At 41.5% G+C, this 27,247-nt stretch overlaps 1 protein-coding gene across 3 annotated transcripts; it reads left to right on the plus strand.

Moving 5' to 3' along the window:
- Window positions 1-1,520: 1,520 nt before the first annotated feature.
- Window positions 1,521-27,247, plus strand: LOC139294294 (E3 ubiquitin-protein ligase NEURL1-like). 3 transcript variants are annotated; one of them, XM_070916147.1, is made up of 6 exons: window positions 1,521-1,632; window positions 6,695-6,936; window positions 7,965-8,286; window positions 20,720-21,436; window positions 25,742-25,915; window positions 26,686-27,247. In XM_070916147.1, exons 1-6 carry the CDS (start codon window positions 1,599-1,601, stop codon window positions 26,928-26,930), a joined length of 1,734 nt encoding a protein of 577 aa, XP_070772248.1. In that variant the 5' UTR covers window positions 1,521-1,598; the 3' UTR covers window positions 26,931-27,247. The 3 variants fall into 3 exon arrangements, with proteins under 3 accessions (XP_070772248.1, XP_070772249.1, XP_070772250.1); XM_070916148.1 differs by having other exon boundaries at window positions 25,742-25,882; XM_070916149.1 differs by having other exon boundaries at window positions 25,742-25,877; window positions 26,681-27,247.

Raw genomic sequence — 27,247 nt, forward strand, 5'->3', positions numbered from 1 at the left:
CTTATATTACAGAACAGCCAATCAGATTTTGACAGCCCAGTGATCAGGTGGCATGTCAAACTCCATTAAGTGTGACTGTGATAGCTACAGGGCCCATGCCATAAATTCCTAAGTGTTCTGTTCACACTTTTTGCTTTGATATTTTTGGTTCATCTCAATTTCCTGTGACAAATAAAATCGGTCTGACCACTTTTCATAGAAAATCACCATGCAAAATGCTGCATGAAAAACCCCAGTGGTATGGCTTTACCCTTGTTGCAAATTGCTTACAGACAGTCGAGTTAACCGCAATCAGTTTGTATAAACAGCATGAGAATATAGCTCATGCTGCCGAGCCAATACAGTGTCTCACAGGCCTGGCTGCCGACACAAGTTATGTAAACGCTAAGGCGACAAGGCAGATCTTCAGAGGTGCCCACTAGAGACCAGGGCCATCATGCCAACTTTGAACCCCAGAAGCCAGACAAGAAGCCCTAACAAGTTGTCCCTTTACTTTAAAGGAAAAGAGGAAGGAAATAAAACTTTAATGAAATTAAAACTAAAGTTAATTTTACTACCCAGCCTTGCTGCTCAGACCCAAGTATCACATTCAAGCCTGAAGCCAACGGTGTCTCTGCCTGGTCATCGTGGCAGCTCCACCGCCAAGACGTCACAATGTATCAGCATTCATCTTCCTACAAGCTGCCAAGGAAATCTTGAAACACTACAAAGAAACTGGCTTTAGATTAACAGAAGCCAAAAAAAGAAGAAAACATTTGGAAGAAACACCCAGCAGTGTGACATTTCAGTATTATCGGTCGGTTTCATTCATTTCCTCCAGATGGGTGCTTGAAGGGGGTTTCAGCGGGTTTCTGCCAAAATAACTATAAATGTTAAAATATTTTCCTCCCTGCACTTTTATTTTCCCATTTACTGATTCAAGTGATTCTAGGAATAACTGAGCTTCTTCACTTACAGTAAATGAAGATGTACACAAACACCAACCTGTAATTTTTAAGAGTTGGTGGGGGCAGCAGACAGGTTAGTCCTCTCAACAGGTGGGGGGGAGGGAAAAAAACCCCACCACAACCTGTTTTATAAAGACTGTGCATCTTCAGCAAAAGACTACAGCAAGTGGGGGAAAGTGAGAGTTAGGGTTAGAATTAAAAGGTAGAAAAAATAAAAGTCCCGACAGAGGTATTAAATATATATCACAGGGAAATAAATGTCCTCTAAGAGTCTATAAGAATATTATGATGATTTATAGCTTGCAGAGACTCCTCAGGTCCTCTCTTTGGTAGCTACAGCGTTAATAGTCCCGGGAAGCCCCACCTCCACTACCACCTTTTATGTTAATTTCAGCGTGATCTGAGCACGGACCGCAGGGAGACGCTGAGTGCTGGATCTGTTGGCTGCTGCCTTTCTGCTTAATGTCGATGAGGCTTTGGACAGACACAACCTGCCGCTGAATCACTGTCGGGACTTTTTGTGTGTGTGTGTGAGTGTGAACGGCCGTCAGTGTGCGTGTAATGTCGCCGCTGAGGAGGCGCAGCTGAATGTGAATATCTGTGGATCCAGCCGGTAGTTAGAGAAGAGGTGAACGCACCTTGCATCCAGCCATGGGAGGTCAGATCACCAGAAATACCTTGTACGGTAAGAACATCTGGCACCAGGAGACTCTGTATTCATTCTTTATTATTAATGAATCCCGTGGTTCTTAGAACAGAAGATGATATAATCGAGCTGTAAGCGTTGCTTGTGCAGCCTCAAGCCTGTGTGCATGGAAATTGTAGGCGTCCTGGAAGCCTAAAATACACGAGAAGTGGAAGTAGCCAAGTTTTTACCACCCTCTGTAAGTCACGACTGGCTTTAAATAAGAAATATGAACAGGACATCTTGTTTTCGACAGCAGCATATTATAAAAAAACATCCCAGCGGTGGAAGTTTCTCATTGAAGAGGAAGTTATAGTTAAAAGAAACCAAACAGCACAAACTGAACCAAGTTGGTACACAACTTTTTCCACCTGGCTTGTTATTGTTGTTTATAGCCTGTACAGCCCATGAATGTCAGCCAGTGTTGGTAGTTAACAGGTGCATTTGACGTTTTTATTTGTCCATTCTCACATTTCAGTTAACATTCAAATTTCCTGCAGAAGCTTTCTAGACAACTATTTACTACAAGATACAATTTAGTGATTGATTTCCTGAATTATCTATTGGTTATTTGCAAATACAATCAGAATGCTGCTTTCTGGAAGTGATGCATACACACAACATGTATACTTAAACATATTTACTATATTGTTATGTAAATGTGTTGAACACTATGATTAAGTAAAAAAAACTCATTATCGCTGCTTTATTCTGGCTTCTGTTTATTAATTGTGTACTTTATATTCTGACAACTTAAAATATTCAGGAGGGGAGTTATTGATCATATTGAATGTAGAGCTGCAATAAGTCAATTAATTGATTAGTGGATTTCCCAGAAAATCAGTCAGCAACTATTTTGATAATCAGTTAATCACTATTTTCTGCTTTCGTGGTTTATAGGACTGTAAACTGAATATCTTTGAGTTTTGGACTGTTGGTTGACCAAAATAAGACATCTGAGGACGTCACCTTCAGCTTTACAACATTGCGACGACAATTGGTCAATTAAAGTAATCATAAGATTAATCTATAATGAAAATAATTGTTAGTTTTCAGCCCTAATTGATAATAATTGTAGTATTTCATTAAGTTTTGTGGGATGTAGGGCTCATTTGATGACGTTGGCCATCAGTGACTTTACATTGGCTAAGTGTTCACTGATGATTAGATGTCTTTTGTTACACGAGCCAATTTCATATAATTTGGCTACAAAGCAAACATGTACTTCATAATGATTTTTTGGTTTTTGATGATGTGAATTGATATACAGTACATGACACATGGACACAGGCCAATCCATACTGTATTTTTTCCAATTTCACTGTCAGGGGCCGCTGGTGTGAAGTAACAATATAGGTGCAGGCAGGGGCGCTGCTAGAAACTCTTGACCCTGAGTTTCTCAGTCAGGGCCCTGAAAGTGTAATCCCTGTCATGTTTCAGGGCCCCAATCCAGCTCACGGGCTCATGAATCATTCAGCTCTCACCTCTCCCCATTTGGCAACCCCGCATGATTGTATTACTGAAGTTTAGGTATCACAGTGTGACGGGAGGTTAAACCATTTTTCAAAGAAAGGCGATTCGTTTTATGTGTTGAGTGTTTTAAAAGTTTTAAGTGATTATCCCAGCGTTGAGATTATAAGAAACAGCACTTATGATTTATTACTTAGCGTTGCTGAAGCCACAAGTTGATTGGTTTATAATTTTTTTTAAAGAAGGAAATGCCAAAATTATCTTGTTCCTGCTCCTCAAAACTGAATGTTTTCTGTTTTTGTTAGCCTTTTATGATAGTGAGTTGAAAATCTTTGGGTTTTGGACTGTTGGTCGGACTAAACAAGACATATGAAGACGTCAAATTGGGTGACTGTGATGGGCATTTTATGCTATTTTCTATTTTCTTTAAAATCAATAACATCACCTAACTTTCAAAACGAAAGTAATTCAGATTCCAGTGTTCACCTTTGTGTGCACATTCACACCCCCAACAGGACAAAACCAATTTGTTTTGGTGACCCTGTGACTTTTCCCTAGAGGCCCCAGACGTTGTCAACCCTTAAAATACTATGCAGCTAACAGCTAACAGAGCCTTGCAGGAGCTTACATACAACATCTTCTCCATTCTAGTTTATTCTAATGATTCATAACATGTCACAAAACGTAACAGGGCTGAAACACAGTGATACTTACGAGAATATGTTTGAAAACTTTATCAGTGTTTGAGAGGCACTTTTGTTTACCTCTTTTTGGACAAGCTATGACATATTTGTAAAAAGCTAAAAACATACGTGCCCTTTGGCTCTTTGGGATGCTGCCTGTGTGTGCTTGTCTTGTGAGAGGGGGCCACAGTGCCTTGATACTAACGTCAAACCACATTAGGGCCTCTGTCGAGGCTTTTTAGTGAGACCGAGCCCGGGGATAAAACACAGAGGAGCGTAAGAGGCCAGGTGACACTGGCCAGGGCCGCTCTTTGTCTCTGCACTGTTTGTCCTTTCCAATTAATGAAAGCATAGGCCTTCACATTGTGTGCGGTGGTGCACTAAGTAACATTATCCTTTCTTAAGTTGCTCATCTGACATTTGTCATGGCACCTCTCTTTTATCATGGCAGGGCTCTGGTCCCTGTTTACCCTGACGTCTTTGTCAGGTCGCATGACTTTTTAAACACACTTCAGCAGCCACTGTATCATCAGCACTTTTGGCTTTTACAGTAAATCAAACGTGGTATTTTTATTTATCCATTTATTTACGTATTTGACTTTATACATAGTTTATGTAGTCCTCTGTGTGCTCTGAATGCTGCAAACCCACTCCAAGATGTCTGGGATGTGAGAATAAAGCTGCTCCTGAGATGACATTCATGTAGTGAGAATGATGAAGGTATTGGATGAGATGGTACAGCATGAGTGTTGCTACACTATCTGCACGGGCCTGTGAGGTGTTGCTTCTGTTTTCAGATCTTACAGGAAATACTCTAGCCGTACTCTGGGTCTGGCCGTTGATGGAGTACAATACAGTCCTGTTTTGTTTTCCTGAAGACATCACGTCTGACATGACATCATGGATGCAATATGGTTGAAGGATTTGTTATGACTTCATTTAAAACCACTGTTGTACATGGAGCACAATTCGACATTGTTCTATCGGGACAAGAGCATGCGAAGAGCTTAACAAATACACTGTAGTGAGCCCAGAACACTTGGCAGAGCCTCTCTGATTGTGATTTGAAGGGAAAGACTCTTTCTAGTTTAAGCTCACCAAAATTATAAGCTTTTACATCCATGTAGGGAAATCATGTCTTATCCACTGCTCAAAACCTGTATCCCTGCCCTGAATTCACAGCAATAGTGATGTTATGGTCTCAGAAGTCACATGACTAGCCATTGCCAATCCTGACACTCTTTACTGATTTGTCTCCAGGGTACATTATGAAGCTCTTGACCCTCCAAGCTGTCTTTCAGCAATGAATCTCATAGTCTACCTCTCTCATGGACAAACACAAGCAGCTCCTACACAGTCTTCCAAATTTAGGTGTGAAAATACAAGCAGTTCTCAAGGACGAAGAAGTGTTAATTATTATTAATTCATTATTTATTTGGCTTCCAGTCTTGGCGCATTGCTGGATTTTATAACATTTTAAGGCCTTTAAATGTCATTGTAGAGAGGACTGAAGTATTGTAATACAGAAAACTATATCAAATCGCTTGATTAGATTATATTTGTACATGTTATCAATCAATTCTAAACAATCCTGCCTTACGTTTAATGAGAACCCAATGTCTGTGAGAAAAAGCCTGCTCCGCAGCACCACAATGACCTTGGCGTTGTACTTTTGAAGAGAAATGTGGAAACACAAATGGGGGGAGTTGGTCCTAATAAGAGGGAGTGAGTGTGAAATCAGGCTCATGATGACTTTGAGCAAAAAAAATCATCATTCATCAGTCTAAAACCCAAAAAGAGAGATGTGATGTGAAAAAAAGATGTTATTCTATTATGAGGTACTGTAAGTGGGAGCAGTCATGATTCACGCATGTTCACACGGGAAATAATTTGAAAACTCTGCTGCATATTGTGAGTCAGATGTTCTCCTTTGGGTCTGCTCTTATTTTGTTACTTCCTCTGACCGGCTAAACACAATAAATGTCACTAAATCTCAGTGATTTTATATATATTCGATTGTGTTTACTTTATTTTATTTCTTATTCTCATTCTGATAACGCAGGTAGTGTGAACTCAGGCATATTATGTTGTGACATGAGCCACAGCTGGAAATAACATGTAACAGCCATGCCTCGCTATTATAAGAGCGGCGTTGAATGTGCTGTATCAGCCAGCTGAACATATACACATTAACAACTGAAAGCTGCGCTAATTTAGCTGTTAGAGAGGCTACATGATGTTAGAGCACCTTACATGTTAGCTTTTGTTTTCCTTATCGTCCTTCTGCTGCTCCATTTCCTCCTCTCTACCTCTATTGTACAAATGTGTTGCAGCACGGTGAGAAACAAACTGTTAAAACGCAAACCAGTTTAAAATCTGGCAAGATGTAGAAAAGCAGAAAGTGAAATGATCATTTACTGAAACTAGAGCATTTTGTATGAACTTCTCACTGCCGCATTGTTCTCCTTAATTACGTAACCAAGGGAGCAATTCTGTCCTTGTGTTTTTTTTCCATCCAAGGACATTTTGCATGTAATTTAACTTGCACGTTGTTCTTTTATGTCCGCAGTACTGTAGGTGTGGGGTTGCACTGTGTTACCTTGAGAAGCTGGAAGTATTAGATTATTTTAATGCATTTTTTACTTAATTGGGTGTTACAGGAGCTGGTAAAATATGGGAGAAGAAATGACATGTGACAGCAGGTCACAACCTGGGGTCCGCCTCATGTCAGTAGATTATTTAAAGTGAAGCCTGCTGTGGGACAGACTATCTAATCTAATATTCTAATCTAATCTAAAATGTGGGTGTTTTACTGTAAATTGTGCCCCAAGGAGAATTTATTCAGTAATGTATTTTCGGCTCCCCACCTGTGGACCAAACTAAGCAGCTGCTTTTCTTTCTCCACATAGATTCTCTGAACGGGCCGTTTCCTGCCACATCCCACCGATGCCACCACAAGCCCAAGCGCTGCCTGCCCATTCAGCCATGTGGGAGTTTGTCCTCCTTCCCTCTGCTCTTCCACCCCAGCACCAAAGGCTCACAGATCGTCATGGACATGTCCCAGAGGACCGTCAAGAGACAGGCCAGCTTCTGTAACGCCATCACCTTCAGCAACAGACCTATCGCTGTGTACGAGCAAGTTCGGCTGAAGGTGATAAATACACTAGCTGTGTCCCAGTTGCATTTTATAGTCTGTGCTTATTCTGACCCTGTTTTGAGAATGCAATCTGGAAACACTGGAAAAATGACAAAAGGAACTTTTCAACTGAAAAATCCCAGCATGCTACACACTAAAAGTGACCGGGTTAAAAACTGACCCAGTTTGTGATGGTGGTTTTCTACCCATGCATACTGGGTAGATTTATCCCAGTATTGCGTTAGTCCTATATTGACCCAAATATAAATCCTTTTTAGTTTGCAATTTAAAATCAATATATTTCTGAGTGGGGTGTCAGTGGAAACTATTGTGACATGATGCAACGTGTAACAAAAACCTCAGAAAATGAAAAACAAACTTATAAGCCATGTTTTTTTTGTTTTGTTTTTCACTATACTATATACTACTACCAAGATATTGCATCGACATCAGTACATACTGTATTTTACAATATTAGTATGTACAGTAGACAGTCCCTTCCCTATCTCGCTCTCTCTCTCTCTTCATCTCCCTTCTTTGCTCTCTATTCTCTCTCCGCTCTTGTGTGGGCCAAAGCAGCAGCAGCTTAGAACAAGTTTCCACTTCACCTATCAGGCCATCTATGTCTCGAAAGTGAGAGAGCAGGGCAAGCATTGCCATGTGAGGAACACTGTTATCTGGCACGGTAAATACAAAGTAAATAGAGGTTCGAAATTAGACAAAAATTGTTTGCAGGTGATAAACATACCAAGGTAACTGGTCTTAGTTTGCTTGAAACAGATCTTTAGCCACGCTCGCTGGCTTGGCACTACGGATGGCAACGTTTTCTGGGTGTTGGTCCAGACTGAAATATCTCAGCAACTATTGGATGGCATAGACATGGATGAATTGTAATAGCTCTGGCTATCCCTTAATGTTTCATTTAATGTCATCATCAGGTCTTTAGATTTGTCTTTGGTTTATTACACAACTGAGAGAAAAGCTTATGTAAAGATTCATTTTAAGCTATTTATCTCAATTAATTTAAAATGTGCCCTCTCCAGATCACTAAAAAGCAATGCTGCTGGAGTGGTGCTCTGCGTCTTGGTTTTACATCCAAAGACCCATCGAGGATCAACCCAGACACCTTGCCGAAGTATGCCTGCCCCGACCTGGTCTCCCAGAGCGGCTTCTGGGCAAAAGCCCTGCCGGAGGAGCTCTCCAATGAGGGGCACGTCATCTCCTTCTGGGTGGACAAGAAGGGCCGGGTGTTTTACCGAATCAACAACTCCAGCCCAATGCTGTTCTTCAGCGGTGTACACGTCTCTGAACCTCTGTGGGCTCTTATAGACGTTTACGGCCTCACCAGGGGGGTCCAGCTGCTAGGTGAGTCATGCATTCAGAACCAACAGAGAAATGATGACTGTTTGAATTGTGAGCTAGCATTTGGCCTTCTTTCTTTTTTGACCATCATAAGGGCAAAATTTAAATTTGTCCAATACTTTGGTTTATGTCCAAATACCTGTAAAACAAATGATATTCCCATCAGCCTCAGCTGCACTTTGTGTTTAGTGCTAAACTTTTAGCTTACTAAACATGTTAAACATGCTAAGCTAAGATGGTAAACATTATACTACTAAACATTATGTAATTTGCCTCACAGAGCAGGTAGCATGACTGTAGACTCTTTTGTCTTGTTTCTGTAATGCTTTACCACTGGAAGCCATTCTGCTTCTGATGTGTTTTCAGTGGTTAAAAGGTGATGTTACATCCAGCTGCTCTACTTTTCCCACACGCCAAATAGCTCAGTGGAAAAAGATGGTGGGAGATTAGGTAGATTGTATTGTTAACACGGTCGTTAGTATCAAAGAAATTTCCCTTAAGGGGGATTTCAAAATGTCTGAAATCCATTCTAACAAGTTCTCCATGCTGTTTAAGGGGTCATTACATAAAAGAAATTAAGAGCAAACAAGTACTCCTCAATCATTAACAGCAGTTTTTCACCACACTGAATCATCTGAAGTGTTGGGATTGCAGATTAAGATGCATTTATGAAACACATCATGCTTTGAAAACAGCTGTCACCAATTTTGAAACCAATACAGAACTATGCAAAATAGATAAATAGGAATCCTTGTGGACGCCTCAGTACTTATTTATAACCATTTCCAAGAATTGAGCTGCCTCTCTCCAAAGAATAGAGGCTGTCAGCGCCGTTAATAAAAATAGAAGAGGCTCCCATATGTTGTAGATAGTGCCATTTAACCTCATTTCTCGCGGTGTGGTTGACAGCGAGAAGCGTGCTATCTCGTGATGGGCTGTTTGGTATCCAGCGCCAGAGTGCGACTATCTGGGGTTCACTGGCCTCGTGGTGCTGACCAGCACACAGCTCTTGTCGAAGAACAAGAGGAGTGTGTTGGTCATCCCAAGAGGACAGACAAGAGGAGGGATGATGTCAGGTAAATGACATGTCTGGGAATGTTTTTTCCAAGACAATCAAACCAGTGGAATGTCTCACTCTTTGGATCCAAGAGTGAATTTGACTTGTGATATGTGATCACCCCTATCACAGATTCATATGTTTAAAAGAGACATCTGTTCACCAAACGTTATCGTAAATTTTCCCATTTTACAATTAAAATCAAGATTTCCCGCAATGAATAGTTGTAGTTCATGTAATTTTTGCCTGTGAATGAGGCCAGCAGCCCTAAATCCCACTGTTCCTTCTCTGGTTTTCCCACATCGATAACCTTTATCCCCACATTGATGGCTTAAACCGAAAAGCCACGGGCCTCTGTCAGCTGAAGGATCACTTGGCTATCGGCTTTCCTCTATAGCCTGAGAGCGTCACTACTCGAGAGCATGGTATATCTCAAAGGCCCAGTATTGTCTCGGCAGTTGGCTGCAGTTCAGCAAACACTTAGTCTCTGAAATATGGGCGGACACATCAAAGTCTGGTGTTGAGAACTGGCACATGTGCGTATTTTCCTTTAACAGAAGGGTGCATTTTGATTCTTAATGATGCTTACACTAGGGTCTGAAATTAATGCTGCACCAACTGATAAATTGAGCCAAATTTCACCTGTTGTGGGCTCGTTATCACACAATCTGTCCAGGTGGGAATTACAGATCTGCTGCAGTTGTATTTTTTTTTTCTTTACAGGAGACAAATGGAGCGTGGAGCTGTGAATAAGCTCTGTGGAGTGTAGAGAATGGCTTGGTTAGGTGACCTTGATTTGGCTTTTGAGATAAATGTTCAAGACAGTAAGAATATCAGAGAAACTAAGTTGTGATAAACCTGTTGACTTAAAGGGAAATTCTGGTATTTTTAAACCTGGGCCTTATTTTTACAAATTTTGGTGTCTAAATGAGTAATAATTACCATTCACCATTACCATTTTTCAAGTTTTGGAATTGGCACAGTAATGGCTGTTTTTTTACAACATCTCGCTATATTTCAGAGCGAGACTTCTCCTTGAGCGAGACTTCTGTTTCTGGTTAAACAGAAAGGATCTTACTCTTACTCTTACTCTCTTGCAATTTAGACTTCAGACTTCTCGCAGCTACAAAAGGCTTCATATTACTTTTTTTTTTCACATTTGCAGCAGTACTCCCCAAGACCTGTAAACAGACTTTGATGTGTAAAATTGGTAGAGTTCTCCTTTTAAAGTCAGAGAAAGTAACCTTGATCATTTCATCAGGGTTATCTTGATTAAAGGCTGCAGTACAAACTGGAGGTGTGGGGTTTGAAAGATGTGGGCATTTACCAGGAAGGAATAGTCTAACAAAAGACAGTATCGAGTTGCATTATGAAATTGTGGGATTAAACATTTCTGGAGTTTGAGCCATAATAAGGACTAGTGACTTACGAAAGTGCAGTAGTGCTGGAATTCCCCTTATATTGAGGAAATAAATATATGAGTACTGATAACAGATTTCACTTCCCCAAAACCTTTAACCATTGTTTCTCTAAGCTGAACCATTCTTGTGTCGTGACCTCATTCTCCAGCTGCCGTCAGCTCGGACCAATCAGCCTTCACTCTCTCTTATTTTAAGACCCATGTAGTGAGCATAACTGTATCTGATCACATCCTTTCTGTGAATAGCTTCCCCGCCTTTAATATTTCATGGATTAATTATGGAAGTGTCCCTGCTCACATGTCAGCACACATAACCGTAACTGTCACAGTTTCGCTGCGTAACGCCACCTGAGTATAAACGTCTACTGAACACAGTGTTGCGGGCACAATGCGTCATTGCATTTCTGATTAAATCTTTTGGTTGTTTGATTATTTTGCTTGAACTAAAGGTTTCTGCGATCCTTCCTAGGGCAAATACTTCATTCTGAACCCATGATAAAGTTGCTTCATTGTCTAAACCATTTTTTTCCTAAATAAGTTGATTTTTAGCAGTCAAAAGTGTTTTTTAGCCTGTGGATAATCCACATCAAACACATGCTGCACAGGATTCTCATGCTGTTGTGTCTGTTTTATCATTTACAACCTTACATGCTGTATTATGGTATTCATCAAAGCCGCTATCAGTTGCTGCCTTTTCACTTGTGCTGTCTCTCGATGCAGCCTGCTGCCAAACAGTTTTCCTGCTATCGGGTCTTATTCTGACGTTTGAGGATCTTTTCAAGAGCGGTGTTGTTTCCTCTCTAAGCTCTAAGTTATCGAGGGAGTGCAGTTCAGCAGCTAGCCACCCATGCAAGGAGTCAAAGGTCAGTGAGACAGCTTGAAAGCTGAGATAGTGTTACGTAAGAGAGGAAGCTAAATTAATCTGCTGAAATCAAAGTGAGCCTCAGGGGTTGTCCAGACCAACAATGCTGCCCATGCAATTTAAGAAAGATCTGTTACATCACCACACTTGTCCTACTCACGCAGCTATCAATAAAGACTAAAGTGCCTTGCTTGGGTTTTGTACAGAACAGCCTGTGCTGTTGAGGATCTGTGGCCCAACGCTGAGACACATTAGCTCTTAGAAGGACTTACAAAAGGTTTCCTCAAGTGTATAATATGTCTCAAGCTACATAACTGTTTTCAAAGCTCAATTTGTCAGCTGCATTTTCACAAATGTCTCTGTTTACTATATATAGTGTCATAAGAAACCTGGCTTTAGTTACCACTAAACACTATTTCCTAATAGACATATTTCAAAAATGTGAAGTTTGAAAGGTTAGTTTTCTTTTTTTAGTAGTTAACTTTTGAGTATTTGAGTCTTATCAAGTTGGTTGTAGAAGCTCCTGAAATCAGGTCACACGATTGTTGCAAGTGTTTTCAGTTTCATTTCCCCGAAGCAAAACACATATGGGAATGCTAAACCTTTCTGCAGTCAAAAAAGTAACGGTGCTCCCTTTACACATGTAAGGCTGCAGTCTTCACAGAATGTGTTTGTTTATGGGACGAATCCCGAGAGACCACACGGCATCCACCGTTTTGTACAGGTATGATGGATTCCTTCCAAGTTAGATAAGCGGAGCGAGTCAAAGGCATCTTTTGATGGATGCAAGATGCTCTACTGGGGGTTTGTTTACTAGAGGTAGATGAGTCACTTAATCACTGACAGAATGGTGGTGATCCGTGAGACCGGCGTCAGCTAACATCATCTGCAACCTGTCTCTCTAGTCATTAGAGAAGAATCCAAAATGGCTGCCAGACTGTCAAGAGGCGGAATACCTCTCAGGTGATTAAGAGGAGGGTGATGACATCAATCATCTCTGTACACGGCATTGCGATGCATTAGGCCTGTAGAGAATCTTAGTGGGGAAAACCTCCTGCTGTATGCTTTTCATGCTCACTGACATTCTGAGAGACATCACTAACGTTTCCACCTCAGAGGACAGGGGGAACAGTTTGGAAAGAAAACTAGATTTTTAACCATGTTAGTGGCATGGCTCTGTGGATGGCAATTCTGGTCATTCTGTCGGTCGATCGCAACAAACGGATAGTATGGATTTCCATTAAAGTTTGAACAGACATTCATCTCCAGAGAATTCATCCTTATGACTTTCCTGATGGTTTCCTGACTTTTCATCTAGCGTCACCAGCAGGTCAAAGTTTTGACTTATCCTGTGAAATTTCTCAACATCTACTAGATAGATGTAATGGCAGTTTTTCTACAGCGCCACCATGTGGTTTTGTGTGAAATGTCTCTACATCTATTGGATGGATTTCCATGAAATATGCCACAAACATTAATGTCCTCCCTCATCAGGTCAGAATTTTTCATGACCAAATACCTGCAAAACTAATAACATTACCATCAGCATTAGGGCTGCAACTAATTATTATTTTCATTGCAGATTAATCTGTCGATTATTTTCTCAGTTAATTGGATAATTGTTTAGTCTATAAAACGTCAGATGCACATTTGCAATATGTCATGTTTTGAAACAATTATAACATTATAACAGTTAAAGAGCGCTGTACCTTAGGCTCATACCTGTTTTGTGGACAGATAAAGAGATAACGTGGAAATGCTGAAAGACGTGTTTGGTCGTCTGAACCAGATTGTGCGGTACTTTCCTTTCTTTGTGTCTATTTCTGTTCACTCGGTACACCCAACGCTCACGCTTATTTGCTACAGATCTCACTTATTGTTTCACTTGTCAACACAGATTATGTGGAGTTTCAGGGTTTTGATTTGTGTATAAAATGGTTTTAAATATAGAGAGGTCAGATAGGTGCGACCTGGGGTCAGCCTGGTAACAATGCAGGTAAAAATGGCTCAGTATGACAGGATGAAGAACAAAATGTACTTTTTAAATTCAGTTTTATACTGTATCTTGAATCCTGTTGCATATTTTACACTGAGTATATGTGGTTCTTACCTGTTTCCACAGGGCTTCATAAGGGAGGGGATGTAAACTTTTATGTTAATTTTGATTGATGAAAACATGTGAAATGCCTGAAGGGTCTGATTACCCTGAAGTACAGCAAATGGATGTTGTACTAATACGTTCAATTTCTGGTCTGCTGCTTATAGCCAAATCCTCCAAAAACAATAAACTGGAATTTCAGGATGGTAATAACAATATGCAAAGTCATCTGTCAAAAGTCAGTTTCCAGCCAAAGGCAAACAGCACACATTGAAGGGGAAAGGCAAAGAGAGATGCTAAATGTCTCCATATTATAAACATTTAGTAATTTCCTTGAGCTGAATTCTTTTGGCAGAATGAGACTAAAATCATGAATCATACTACAGCCTGTCACCCTTTTTTCCTTCTTGCTCTCTCTTTCTGTAGACAGTCCCTCTCTGTATACTGATCACACTAATAAATCGGATGAAAAGTGATCTCTTTTCAAGGGACTGGACATTTAAACCTGATTATAGTCGCATTAAGATTTTGCAAGACTATGGACCCTATTCCAAGTTCTCCTCTTTCGGAAATTACTGAACCCTGCAACTTTTGTTCAGGTCAAGAGGACCAGCTTAGGCCCATGTTGATACCTTTTTTGGGTAAAAATTTTAAGGCTAGAGATGATTGTGGTCCATGGCTTTGGTAACCATGTCCATTTCTAAGTAGGTACATTGTCCTGTAGCTTTCCCACCATGTTCAAAGTTGAAACTGCCACTGCACTCCTCGGCATTGAGCCAATCTCAAGTCCCCATTGATGTGCTAGCTTTACGTGCTAACATCTAATTTTTAACTTAATACTTTCACATTCATACAGGGAAAATGACAAAATTTAAATATACTTAAAGTGCTGCAAAGGGAAACTCTCCTTCCACAATGCAGCATTTTAATTGCAATGTTTTAATTTCTAAATGTGATGTTTTGGAATTGCTGGTAGTAGGTAGTAGTGGTACATCATGATTGGCATCTGCAGCTGCTCACTATATCCTGATAATACAGATACGTAATCATAGTGCATGAGTCAACTTTTTCACATACTAACTGCTGAAACAATGTACTATGGAGATTAGAGTGTAGTATTTATATATAGTGTGGACTTAGGATGCAGATAACCGAAATTCCAAAGTGCAAAGGCACTTTCTGTGAACGCCTCTTGTTTGTCAAAATTAGCATGCAATGATACAAAGCAACAGCATAAACAAATATTTTAAAGATACAGATAGACGATAACACAGGACTTCAGGTTGGGAGCTGCCGAGGCTTGTGGATATGTAGCACAGCCATGGACATAGAAGAGAGTAAGAGGAGGGAGAAGAAACATTCACAATTACTGGTCATAGCAGTTCACCTTACTCAAGATAATAAGCCTTCTTAAAAATCTTCAGTACATTGGCTGTAATCAACAAGAGAAAAACGTTGGATGAAGGAAACCATGGTAACGGTGCCTCTGAGGCTGTTGTGAGTCAAGAGCGAAGCAAGACGCCAAGAAATTACTTGAAAAAATAAAAGACTCAGTGAAATATTGTTGGGAGAATTGTCTTTGCCATGATATTTTGTGTGTGGACTAAAAGAAACAAACTTTGTCCAAAGCCAGATACAAAGCGCATGTAGAGTTGCTGGTCTTTGGTGACTTGTGATTGGGTGAATGCTGAGGGGCCGTGTTGTAAAGCCACAATCGAGCTTGCACACAAGACAGATAATCTGGATTCACTGTCATCAAGGTACAAAGTGAACCATTACTGTATGACGGGGAATTACACGACATTATGGCCACGTGCCTCTCTCCATTTCTCAGATAATTGGATCTTTTATGGCTTATATTTACTTTCTTCAACCTGCAGTAACAGATCATTTTGGCCTCTTGAACACAACATCTGACATATTATCAGCTTTTTAAGTTGATATGTAGAACTATTTACCGAACAGTTGCTTATTTACACATCCAGCAGACACAGAGCAGCATTAGCATTCATTCAGAGTTGTATTTGTGTTATAACTAAACCAAAAACTAACCATGCTCCTCATCCCGATTGCAAATGTCATAGTTGACATGTCATGCACAGATCTGACTGCTGTGTTGTGAGTATATTTTGATTTTCTCTTTATTTCTCTTGGGACCCTTATTATAACTGAAGTAAAGTCATTCTGTCGGACAGTTGGTTACAATAAAATGAGAGGCCTGGTATAAACTAAAATGTTGGAGGACTGTCCTTTGACCTAACATCTGCCAGCAAGTACCCATCGGGATTAAGGTCTATGTATTTATGAGAGCTCTGTTTCAAGTGATCTCAGTGCTTGGAATTTATTTGATTTGTTGAACCAAAATAAATGCCGCTGGACGGGCTATTGTGCCTCAGCTGGGATTTAATCGGCCCAGATGGAATCGAACAGATTTGCGGAGAAATCAAAATAGAAAGCGTAATGGAGCCTGTCAGGTTTGGATCCTGCGAGCTAGGGCTGTACAGGGGGAAGCCTTCAGAGAGGAGGCTAATCACTTTCAGATGACCAGAGTCTAGTTCCTGTCAAGACGTGAATGTGTACTTTGTGTACTGTGCGTATTAGCGTGCAAATGTGTCCATCTCTGTAGTTTTCATTGAAGTTCTCTTGATATTGTTTTGACCAAAACAATGACATGAATCAATAATTGGAGAAATGTGTTTGAGGTCAGATTGAAAGACTAAAGACACCCGATCAACCAAAAAAAAAAAAAAAAAAGGATGTTACTTCAAAGCAGGGCTATAAGTGCGTGGTGTTTTATGCACAGAGACACTTTAGTTAAGTCAAGTCCAGAAGTAGAAGTGGCTTTTAACTGGCCGTGGAAACACTCAGCCCTTGTGACATCCCTGAAGTGCTGAGCGTTGTTTTCACTGCTGCCATTTGTCACCTCAGCGTGTCCCATTTTCTTTCCACGATCACGGTCCAAAACTCAGAAACATCTGGCACTAAACCAGAGACTCAACTTGATCTCTCAAAAGTGCCACATATGTGGCTCCTATTGCACATGGCATCATGGCAACTGTTGGGCTGCTCCGGTGTATCGTTATCGAAGCACCGTCTAGCCGTTTTATCCCCCCCTGCTTCACACTCATAATATACTTCTCCTTCTCTTTTTCTTTTCTTTTCTTTTCTTTGATAAGTGAAAGCCCTTCCCTCTCCTTTTTGGGACTGACACACAACCCCCGCCCCCCCCCACTCTCCTTTCTCATGACAGATGACTTCACTCACTCATAGACAGAGCCCCGCATTGGCCCCCTCGGCATGCATACTTAGGGCAAATCCCCAAACACACACATACACACACGCACACAATTGGTACAGCTGACCTTGTATAGAGGTTGCAGCTTCACTAAAACCCCCCAAAAGCCTCCTAATCCTGTTCCACCGGGCCAAGGAATAAACTGAACCCTCCCTCATCTATTCAGTGCCATGCCATTGTCCGACTGAGTGCTGTTCAAGACTAAAAAAGGCATAGGATACATAAAAATCCTCAATTGAATTGAATGATTTAGATCAAAAGCGTAGTACTGAACTGTAATACATGTAGGTGGAGATGAGGTGGAGCCGGGCTTTTTGTTGTCATTCTGGCATGCGTTCAAAGTGAAACAGGATGCCAGTTTTTCAGTTATGTCCTAGACATCCTCCTTTGCCCATGTCATGTTCATGACCCACGAACAGGTTTTTCTGGATTGCGCGTTTCTGTCTCTGAAGGTTGCAACTTGTTTGAATATGCAAACCTAAAACAGGTAGAGGCCTTGTCTGCAGGTGTATGTTTTGATGTGTGGGTGTGTTCTTACTTACACAAAGCCAAGACATTCCTTCAGTCTGATTTCTATTTCTTTTTTTCTCACAGCTACAATGCTTAATAAAAAGCCAAGAGGTCACCAACTGACCCTGCAGTGTCAGTCTGGTATGCGTTCTTCTATTTAAATAGAGCTTTTCTCCTGAGATCGAGTAGCTGGAGCTGTTCAAAGACCACTTAATTTTACTAGGGCAATTTCAGCTATACACTTAATCACATCTGTATTGTTTTCATGCCAGAAAAAAAGTGATTCAGACTTTGCCTTGCTATTCAAAAGCTTCAAGGACTTGAAGCAGAGTATAATCACCATTATGTTCAAGACATGCTATTGTAAAAACCACTGGAGCATGGCCAAATGTAAAAACTCCAAAAGAGTGTTACGCTGAGCTGCAGTGAATTTTCTATGGGTGCCATGCACAGAGGACAAAGGGCAAGACTGCACTTGTCTGTTTGTGAGTGACATTTTCACGAGAGAGCAGACTGAGAGGAAGACTTGGCTCCTCATCAACTGTAATAACAAAGAGTGTTTACACCCCAGCTACAAAAAGATTGTTTGCTGTTATATATGTGTGTGTGTGTGTGTGGTGTTGGAAGATCTCAAGTCATTGGTTCCCAACCTTTTTTTTTGTCAGATGTACCCCCACAACACTGTTGGATGACCTGTCGGGTTGGTTTGATTTCAACCATGTGTTCATTATGTTTAGCTATTTCAACCATTTAGCCATTACTTTTAGCCAAAGATTTCAACCATTTGTCCAATGCCCATGTGTCCATTATTAATGATTTCAATCATTTACATATATTAAAACCATTCTCGCTTACTTTTAGCCATTATTTGAACCAATTAGCCATTTATTTGAGCTATTTCAACCATGTTTAGATAACCGTTTCAACTTGTTAATACTTTCATAACTGACTTCGTATGTGGGTATATATATATATATATTTTTTTTTTTTTATCAAATTGTAATTTCCATTAGATGAGCTCACAATCTCTCCACATAACCCCTAGCTACTATAGAAGTACCCCCTGGGGTACGAGTACCCTGGTTGTTATGAATGATATAGTAGGTGTGGTAGAACTGGACTATTTCAGCCATGTCCCTGCTCTGTGTTTGTGTTTGTTTTGAGAGCAGTTCTTTACCCCGGTGCATGCAACCATGCTGTGAATGTTGGTGTACACACATAAACACATGTTCATCAGAGGACACAGAGGATTAACATAGTGTATTGTGTGTTTCAAGCTGTGTAATCTCACTGTTTGACTCGATGCTTTTCGTGTCTGTCAGGTGTTTATGTGAAATTCTATCCTCCTTTTGAGGCCAAACGCAAGAAGAGGTCATACATATTTATTTGGCTCACGTCTTTATCTTTCATTGTTTTGTCTCCTTTTATCTTTTGTGCATCTTTTTTTTTCTCACAATAGGTAGAAACTTCCTTTTAATGTTGCTATTCTCCTCACTGCTTGTTTTGTCTGCTGCACCACTCTCAAAAACGGAAACTGTGAACTACAGGAAGCCATAATAGCAAGAATAGAAATTATCTGTTGTATCCCAAAGTCAGCTAACTTTGCCTTGAAGATGATAAGGCTGCTAATAATAAGAGCCTCATGCTTGGTTGTGGACACTCTTGACTGAGGAAGTAATTAAGTTCAAGCAGTTTATCAGCGGCTGGCCGGAGATGTGCTGTCTTTGTGTGATAAAGAGGAGCTGGTGAGGTATGCCCTTTCTCTCAAGTGTCCACCCCACCCTATTTTTCATCCTCTCCTCCTCTGTCACACTCTCCCACTCCATCCACTTCCCACAGGGGAAGCCCAAAGCAGATCGAGGCTAAGAGCCACACAACTCAGCCATCGTGTCACTCATCCCTTGGCCTGTCCCTCCCCGCTCTCCTCAAATGTCCAATCAGGCTAATTTTAGCCCGTGTTAAATTTGGCAGCGTGTCCCTAAGCGTGCCACGATGCAGATCCGCTTGTACCGACTGTGTGCATGGAAAGACACGCGCTCTCTTTCTGTTTTCTTTTTTGCATCGATGTTCCCATGTGGCTTCTTTTTTACAGTGAGCAGAATTAGCATAGGAAGGGCTATTTGTGAAGGGAGCTGCACAGCGTGGAGAGACATGTGATACAGTTTTTAGAATGCCTTTCCCTTTCAATGATTGGAAAATACGCTACTTTTAGCATTCAGACACATAACTGAAAATGTTGACAGTGTGCAGAGGTAGAGTACAGTACATTAAGTAACTGCTGCTGAGACAGTTTGTTATGTAAACACTCACGGTGGCTCTTTACAGCTATTTGAAAGCTTCTGCATACTATACATACACACAGTCCTAGACAAACTCCGCAGGTCCCTTTAGCCTTTTTAAGAATCCAATAAGAATCCAATTTTTTTTTATCTAATAGGTTGTAATAATGTCTGCATTTCACACCTTAGGCTCTCGATTGTGGAAACACTCCAAGAAGACTCAAAAGTAAAAATAAGACATAAGATAAGTAAGAAACTGTGGCTCATTATCACAGGACTCCAAGCAAAAGAGTGGGAGGCTCAAACACAGCTGAGCTTCACTGTCTTTCAGTGGCTTCATGCGTCTCTTATCTCTTCAGCGTTACATAAAGCTGTGATGTAGCCACTGGCCTGCAGCTACAGTATGCCCCCACTTAAAGCCCTGATATGTTTCGAAACATGTAAACATTGACGTATTTGTTCATATTGTTGAGCTACCAGCCTCGGTACAGAGAGTGCATTAGAATGAATACGTTATAAAGCAGAGAAGCCGGAAGCCACCATTTGTTTACAGCTGTTCATTCATCATGACGGGCATGATGAATGAACAGCATACAGGCAGAGAATATAAAACAAACCAGTGTTGTACATGGGAACATGCAGAATACTAAGTGGTTACATAAATTTAATTTGGTTCTGGACTGTAAGACTGTACTATTCATAATCTGAACAAAGTTATGATGATATCCAGATAAAAATCATTAGAAAACCAGAAAAGGCGACATTGTGTGTTGATTCAGATTGAAATGTTCACTTCAAAACACCACAAGCAAGTGATTATATAACATTCCTGTGTGTGTGTGTGTGTGTGTGTGTGTGTGTGTGTGTGTGTGTGTGTGTGTGTGTGTGTGTGTGTGTGTGTGTTTTTTCCCATAGACAGTGAGATGCTCCCCCTGGACTGTCTGCGTCCTCGTTCTTTTGCTGCCGCCCACCGGGCCTCCATTCATCGAAACGGTGATGACCCTCGCCTTTCCATCAGCCTGTGTGACCTGAGCCTGCAGCAGCAGGAGACGCAACTGGAGGAAGATGATGAGGAAGAGGAACGGCTACAACCCTTAAGCTCCACGTCCTGCCATGTGCCCCAAAACTCTCAAAACTCACAGCAGTGCTCGATGCTGCCCAGCCATTTGGACACTGATCTGCACTTCCACTCGGTGCACGGCGTCCATGTTACTGAGCTGGATAAGAACACGGTGGCGCGGCTGGATCACCGTGGCGATGAGAGGACGCTGGTGTTCACCAGCCGGCCGATGCGCTGCTCAGAGACGGTTTTTGTGAAGGTGAAGGCAGGTGCCACACGGCCTGGATGTCTTTCTTATGGTGTGACGTCATGTGACCCAGCCACCCTGAGGCCCAGCGACCTCCCATCCAACCCAGAGTCCCTGGTTGACCGCAAGGAATTCTGGGCCTTGTGTCGGGTGGCAGTGCCACTCCACAGTGGAGACATCTTGGGCTTTGTGGTGAACGCAGAAGGGGAGGTCATGATGAGCCATAACGGCATCAGTGCAGGGATGCAGCTGTGTGTCGATAACTCCAGGCCGCTCTGGATGTTCTACGGTCTGCACGGCACCATCACACAACTCAGGATTTTAGGTTTGTTCGTCTTTTTTTGCAACTGCATTCTTAGATTGTATGTTAACGAAAGCTTTCACAATAAGGGACTCCATCACTGTTATTATTCCCTCAGAAAACAACTAGTCCTCAAACATAATCGCTAACTTTCATTCATTTCCACTGTCTTCTTATTCATATTCAGATTCAGGTGTTATGTTCCCCATGTTCATGAACTGTGGGAAGAAAACCCACACCTCCCAACAAACAAATGAAGCCAAACAAAGATTTTAGACTGAGACTAAAATCTGTTTGCAGTGAGGTGACCAGGACACCACTGACTCACAGTCCTTTTTGAACATTCAATTTTGTTTCATTACATGTCAGTTATACTGTTTGCATCAGCAATGGAGGCGTCTATTCAAGGTGAATGATACCAGATTTGGTCCAAGCAAAAAGAGAATGTCAAATACAACAGTTCCTTATTAGCATTCGTTTTAGCAATAGTTAGAATATTTAATTAAATTAATTAATAAACAGATCTTTACAGGATGTCATTTGTAAATTTCCATTCAGAAATTAAAGCAGTCCTTGGACAACCTTTTGGAGGCTGAATTCCCACTCAGCCGAGTCATGAAATACTTTCACCCTCCTTTGCTGTCTGGGCTGCTCTCTGACTTTTTATCAACTTGTATATCTCTTGGGAATTTACATTCTACCCCCACAGTTTGCATATGAATGTCTGTTCTCTGTTGAGCAGAATTTCTGTCAGCTCAGTTTGATTCCAGCAGATTTCACACAACGATACTGCAGCGTTACCTGAAGGTACCCTGAAGTTAATCACGCCTGGTGTTGAGATTCTGGCTCCCTGGATGTGGGGCTGCATGCACAGTTTAAGACTTTATGACTCAAAATTAGCAGCAATAAGAACATGTAATGACTAACAGGTTCAGGAGCTGCTGAAAATGGTGGTTTCATGACAAGCAGTGGTTGTAAGTTTTGGTATAAGTTTCCTCTCCAAAAGAATTTCTGGGTTCTGTTGATTTTGAGAGTGAAAATGAAACTATACATGCTACATACCATGCAGATGCCGTGGTGATGATCACAGGCTAAAGATATGCTTTTGAAGATGTTCGGATAAAGTTTGTTTGCTTCCAAGCTCAGTCTTGCAGTGAAGATCCTCAGATAATTTTATTGTTTAATTGTTCAGGACGTATTCTTTGTGTACACAGTAAGTATGTTGAAGCAATTTCCACCTAGTTTGGAGAATTTTAAAAAGACATTTGATACACGGCACACATCTCAAGTGAAGAGGTAAATAAGCGTCACCACATTTTGTGCGAATCCAATTTAAGCTTGAAATATTTAGTATGACTTGCTCAGTTTTAAGAGTCCTGCACTTTAAGGATTTTAAATTCTCTATTTTTCATAAGATGGAGCTCTAGCATTGCTTGGATTTTAGTGTATTACGATGTGACTGTGAAATACTGCAGAGTGCAGCGAGCGAGTGCTTTTGATTAGTTTACAGTCGCCGCAGATAAAGACTTCCACCACAGTGTTGTCTTCTGGCTGAGTTGATAACGATTTTGTCGCAGCAGGTTAGCCTTCTTTTCACAGGAAAAATGATAATTAGAGTTTTCTGAGAGACTCCAGAGATGGTCAAAATGCATTGGCTTGTTAGAATTAGTTGATTCTGCTAATTCTCTCTTGTAATTCATTTCTGGATTACAGTTTCTCCTCTCTCCTCTCTTTCATGCAGTCAGTCAGACCAAGGCTGAGGAGGTTATTTCTGTCTTGCGTGGGCTCCCAGCAGCCAGCATTATGTATCAGGAGGGGGGGCCGTGATGGCTCCTTATGATGCCCTCCATATGCATTATTAAAATGTAATTGCATGGAGGTTTGAGATGCTGGGTTTTCCACCCACAGCTTGTTCCCTCAACACTGGTCCTGCAATCGTCTCTGTACTTCCTCTTTTCCTCGTGCATTTTCATACTCTCCACCACCCTCTCTCCTGATTCTTTGGGGGTATGAACGTTCTTTGAGTCATTACCCACTCCAGCTGTGGGGAGTACATTTGTGACGTCTCTGCTCACCCACTCGCTGCAGCCGCACGCCACGAGTTGCCATGGAAACATCTAGCCGCTGAGGCAAGTGACAGTGTGCCATGGCTGGGTGTTGTCAAGCCTGTGAAGTGGAACAGATGGGAGTCTGTTGCGCTCACATGGTCATTTTGTCCGTGTTATCTCCAGACACCAAGATTTTATAATTTCATGTAAGATGTTTTGAATCAATAATTTGCCTACAGTAGTCAGTTTCCTCATTACAGGCGTCCTGCTGTAGGTTTACATCTCTGCATGTGCTCAGCTGTCATTTTATATTTTCATATTAACAATTGACTGCGTTTATGTGAAAGGGGACTTTGCAGCTCCCTCCAGCTCTATGGAGCATTTAGGCGTCTTTTGACTCATTGTTTTGGTTTTCTGACCATCTTAATATTTTGGTTCACGCTCACCAATCCCATAGCATCGTTTTCGGCCGTACCAGGCATGTGTTTTCAGTGGAAAAGCTCTAAAAACCCACTGTACAACACATAGACACAGTTAGCAACTTGCTGATGCACATAATGAAGCATTTAAGCTAGCTCCTAAAGAGACAAATATTTCCCTCTGGAGTTGGTGGAGAGCAAAACAAAGCTAAACTGGGAGATGTGTAAATAAGCTGTTTCTTATTAAGTTTGCCATATCAGCTAAAAAGGTGATGCATGTGTTGTTTCTGCTGCCCCTGAGTGGCAAAATACCTGACTTCCTCTTTCAGACACTAACAGAAAAATAAATAGTCTGATGGGGTGTGGCAGAGATCTCTATATTTGATAAGCAAGTGTTGAAAGCCACCATACATATGCCCAACACAAATAAATCTGCTGTACTGCCTGCATAGCTAAAGACATGCACATACTCACTCCTGGTGGCACAGCCAGCAGTAAATTCATAGTACAAGACAAGATGAAAGGTCCCCTTGATGAAAGGGTACATGAATAGACATGAAGGTTATCCATTCTTCCTTATTAGAGTTGACCAAGACATTTGCTAACAGCCGGGCTGCCACATAGGTCACATTAAGTAGGTAATGGAAGGGTTTATAAATGCTACTGTATGCAAACATGTCTCTGCACCAACTCTACATTATGATAATATAAAGAATAAATAAATAGATGACTCTGAAAAAAGCGTGTCTCAGCAAAGTGGTGCAGACACATTGATCCCAACACTAACCTTGAATGCAAACAAATTATGGAAAGCTTTTTGTATGGATTACCAGAGGTCCTGCGTTCATGCAGACTTTGACTTGTTGCATGACGAAAAAACTACTAAAGTTTGTTTACGTAGGCTGAAACTGAGACTGCAGTGGTTGGAGTGGTCCAAGGAAAAGGCAGTTCAGAACAATGGATCAGAGCACGTAGCTAGTTATACAACAAACTGTATACATATTTGTGCTAACAACAGACCACATAAATGTGTCTTTTTCTTTTTTTAAGCAAACAATATTTAATTTTTTTCTGTAATTTCTCGCCATCTGTGGTTCTTTTTTTAGCTGTTTATCCACTCCACACTGTCATTGTAGGAAAATTTGGATAAGCAAATAGTGGGATAGGATGTAAACTACCAATATTAGATGATTTGATACATGGATGGGTGGTGGTGCCAAGTAAGCGGCCATCCCAACAGTGTAGCAGTATTTCTGCCATGGTCAGTTGAAGGACAATGTGTAAACAACAATGCCGTGTGCCTGCCAGGCAGACTAGATCAGAATTTGTCTGCTGAATCGGGGTCGGTATTCTGGTCTTTCAGGAGAGATGAGCTGCCAATATGAGAACTGATGCCAGAGCCGATGGTTATAGCGTGCGAGTGGGGACGGATCGTACGGGACAGACAACAGATAGTCTGTGGAAGCGTTTTGTACCCTACCCAGAGGGCTCATGGGCTCAGGAAGGAGGGGGGCGGGGGTGCTTGGCGTCTCTGACTGACTACACCAACTCATAGGGTCTTGACTCACTCACACATACACAGACACTGTGGGCTCACCAGTCATCTGCTTGGTGATGGAACAGATTTAATGTGTGTGTGAGAGTATCAGACTGAGACAGTTACGGATGCAACAAGACATCCACTTTCCTCCATTTGCTAATTATCAGTTCTGACTAACTTCTCAGTAACTTAATGATGGAAATATTTGATTCCCAGTTTTGAAAGCATGTGGCTTTGAACACAGACATCTCTTACTTTCATAGATTATCTGCGTGTTGCTGAATCTTTGATGTGACCCAGATGTCTCTTCTTGTACCTTCAGGCTCATCTCCGCACCCAGACCTTCGAGGCGCGTCGGTCCCCAGCTCCCCAGCCTGCAACACCCTCACAATGCTTTGCAGCGGTAACTCTGAGCCCAACCTCAACACACCCTTCAACATCAACCTCAATTCAAGCCTGAACTCCAACTATCACTCAGTCTTTTCTTCCTCCACAGGTTTGTCCAAGTGTTCCACTTTACTCCTTTCTCTTCTCTATCTGTCTATCTTCAATCTATCTTTATTCTCTATCTTTAGTTCCCATGGGCTCCCTCGGGGTATTGTTATTGTCTCAACAATCAGATCTTTCTTGTAATTACCTCCATAGAACTGGGGAAACAAATATATCTGATAGAAAGATACTAAGAGCTTTATAGCAGGAGATTCAACTCTCTTCCTCTTGCATATACTGTGAAGCACAGAGACGCGTCTCCAAATCAAATATTTACATGTATTTCCTGTCCAGGTTTTGGTGATGTTTTTTTCTGTGTTTGCCAATTTTTTTGTTTATGAAATTGATTAAAAAGCAGACATCCAGGAGAGCAATCAAACAGCAAACAAACAGCTCCAAGACATCGGCTCACAATACGCATGTTAGCAGCTGAAGCAAATATTTGCCTTTGTTGATGTGAAGCGGCCCCCGACATCACTGCAGTCCCAAGCTGCAGACAGTATGACACCTGGCAGATGATGGCGGAAGAAGGAGCGAGGATTGGAACACAATTATTCCTCCATAAAGTCATCCAGAAGCTTCATTAGTAGAGAAAAACAGCGGGCAGGGTATTGACAGCTTAAATAAATGGCTGAATGTTGCAGTGAGCAGAGTGTGTCACATGTGAGTGTAGAACTGCAACTGCAGTTGTCTGCCTGAACTAATTGGAAGAGGTTTTTTTTGTTATGTTTTCTCTCCCACACACACCTCTAATGTCCTTTTCTCCCATCAACTCAGGTACAACCCCGAGCTCTCCGTTCTCCAGCCACCCAGAGTCCCCTACCTTCCCATCCTGCTCGGGCTCGTGGAGTGACGAATGCACCATTTGCTACGAGAATGTGGTGGACACAGTCCTCTACGCCTGTGGACACATGTGTCTCTGCTACACCTGCGGCCTCAAACTCAAGAAGATGGCCAATGCGTGCTGCCCAATCTGTAGGAGGACAATCAAAGACATCATCAAGACCTACCGGAGCACGTAGGCCTGTGTTAGACAACGTGTCGCTTCGTCAGGTTCAAGAGGTTGTTAAAGCCATGTAAGACTTCGTAAAGACGGACACAGCACAAGTGAAAGGTTGTTCGTGTGTGCAATCTGGCTCAGGTACTCTACAGCAGGACTCCATCATTAAAACATGTCTATGTCTAATGCACATCCTTGAAAAGCTCACAGTGGTTCCTACCTGGGATGTCTCAGTAAGGAGATTAATCAGAGACCATCAAAAGTATACAGTGTGATCAAAAGAAACAAAATATGTGCTACTGCAGTAACTGCAGATAGCACCCACCTTGACCTACTATT

The sequence above is a fragment of the Enoplosus armatus genome, chromosome 12 (assembly GCF_043641665.1).
Source record: "Enoplosus armatus isolate fEnoArm2 chromosome 12, fEnoArm2.hap1, whole genome shotgun sequence".
Classification (NCBI taxonomy): domain Eukaryota; kingdom Metazoa; phylum Chordata; class Actinopteri; order Centrarchiformes; family Enoplosidae; genus Enoplosus; species Enoplosus armatus.

Bases quoted from the DNA above. Each gene is read 5' to 3' on its own strand.
- LOC139294294 (XM_070916147.1), top strand. From the start codon at position 1,599: ATGGGAGGTCAGATCACCAGAAATACCTTGTACG. The intron at 6,937-7,964 runs GTGATAAATACA...TGCCCTCTCCAG, and splicing joins ACGAGCAAGTTCGGCTGAAG to ATCACTAAAAAGCAATGCTG. The intron at 25,916-26,685 runs GTTTGTCCAAGT...CCATCAACTCAG, and splicing joins AGTCTTTTCTTCCTCCACAG to GTACAACCCCGAGCTCTCCG.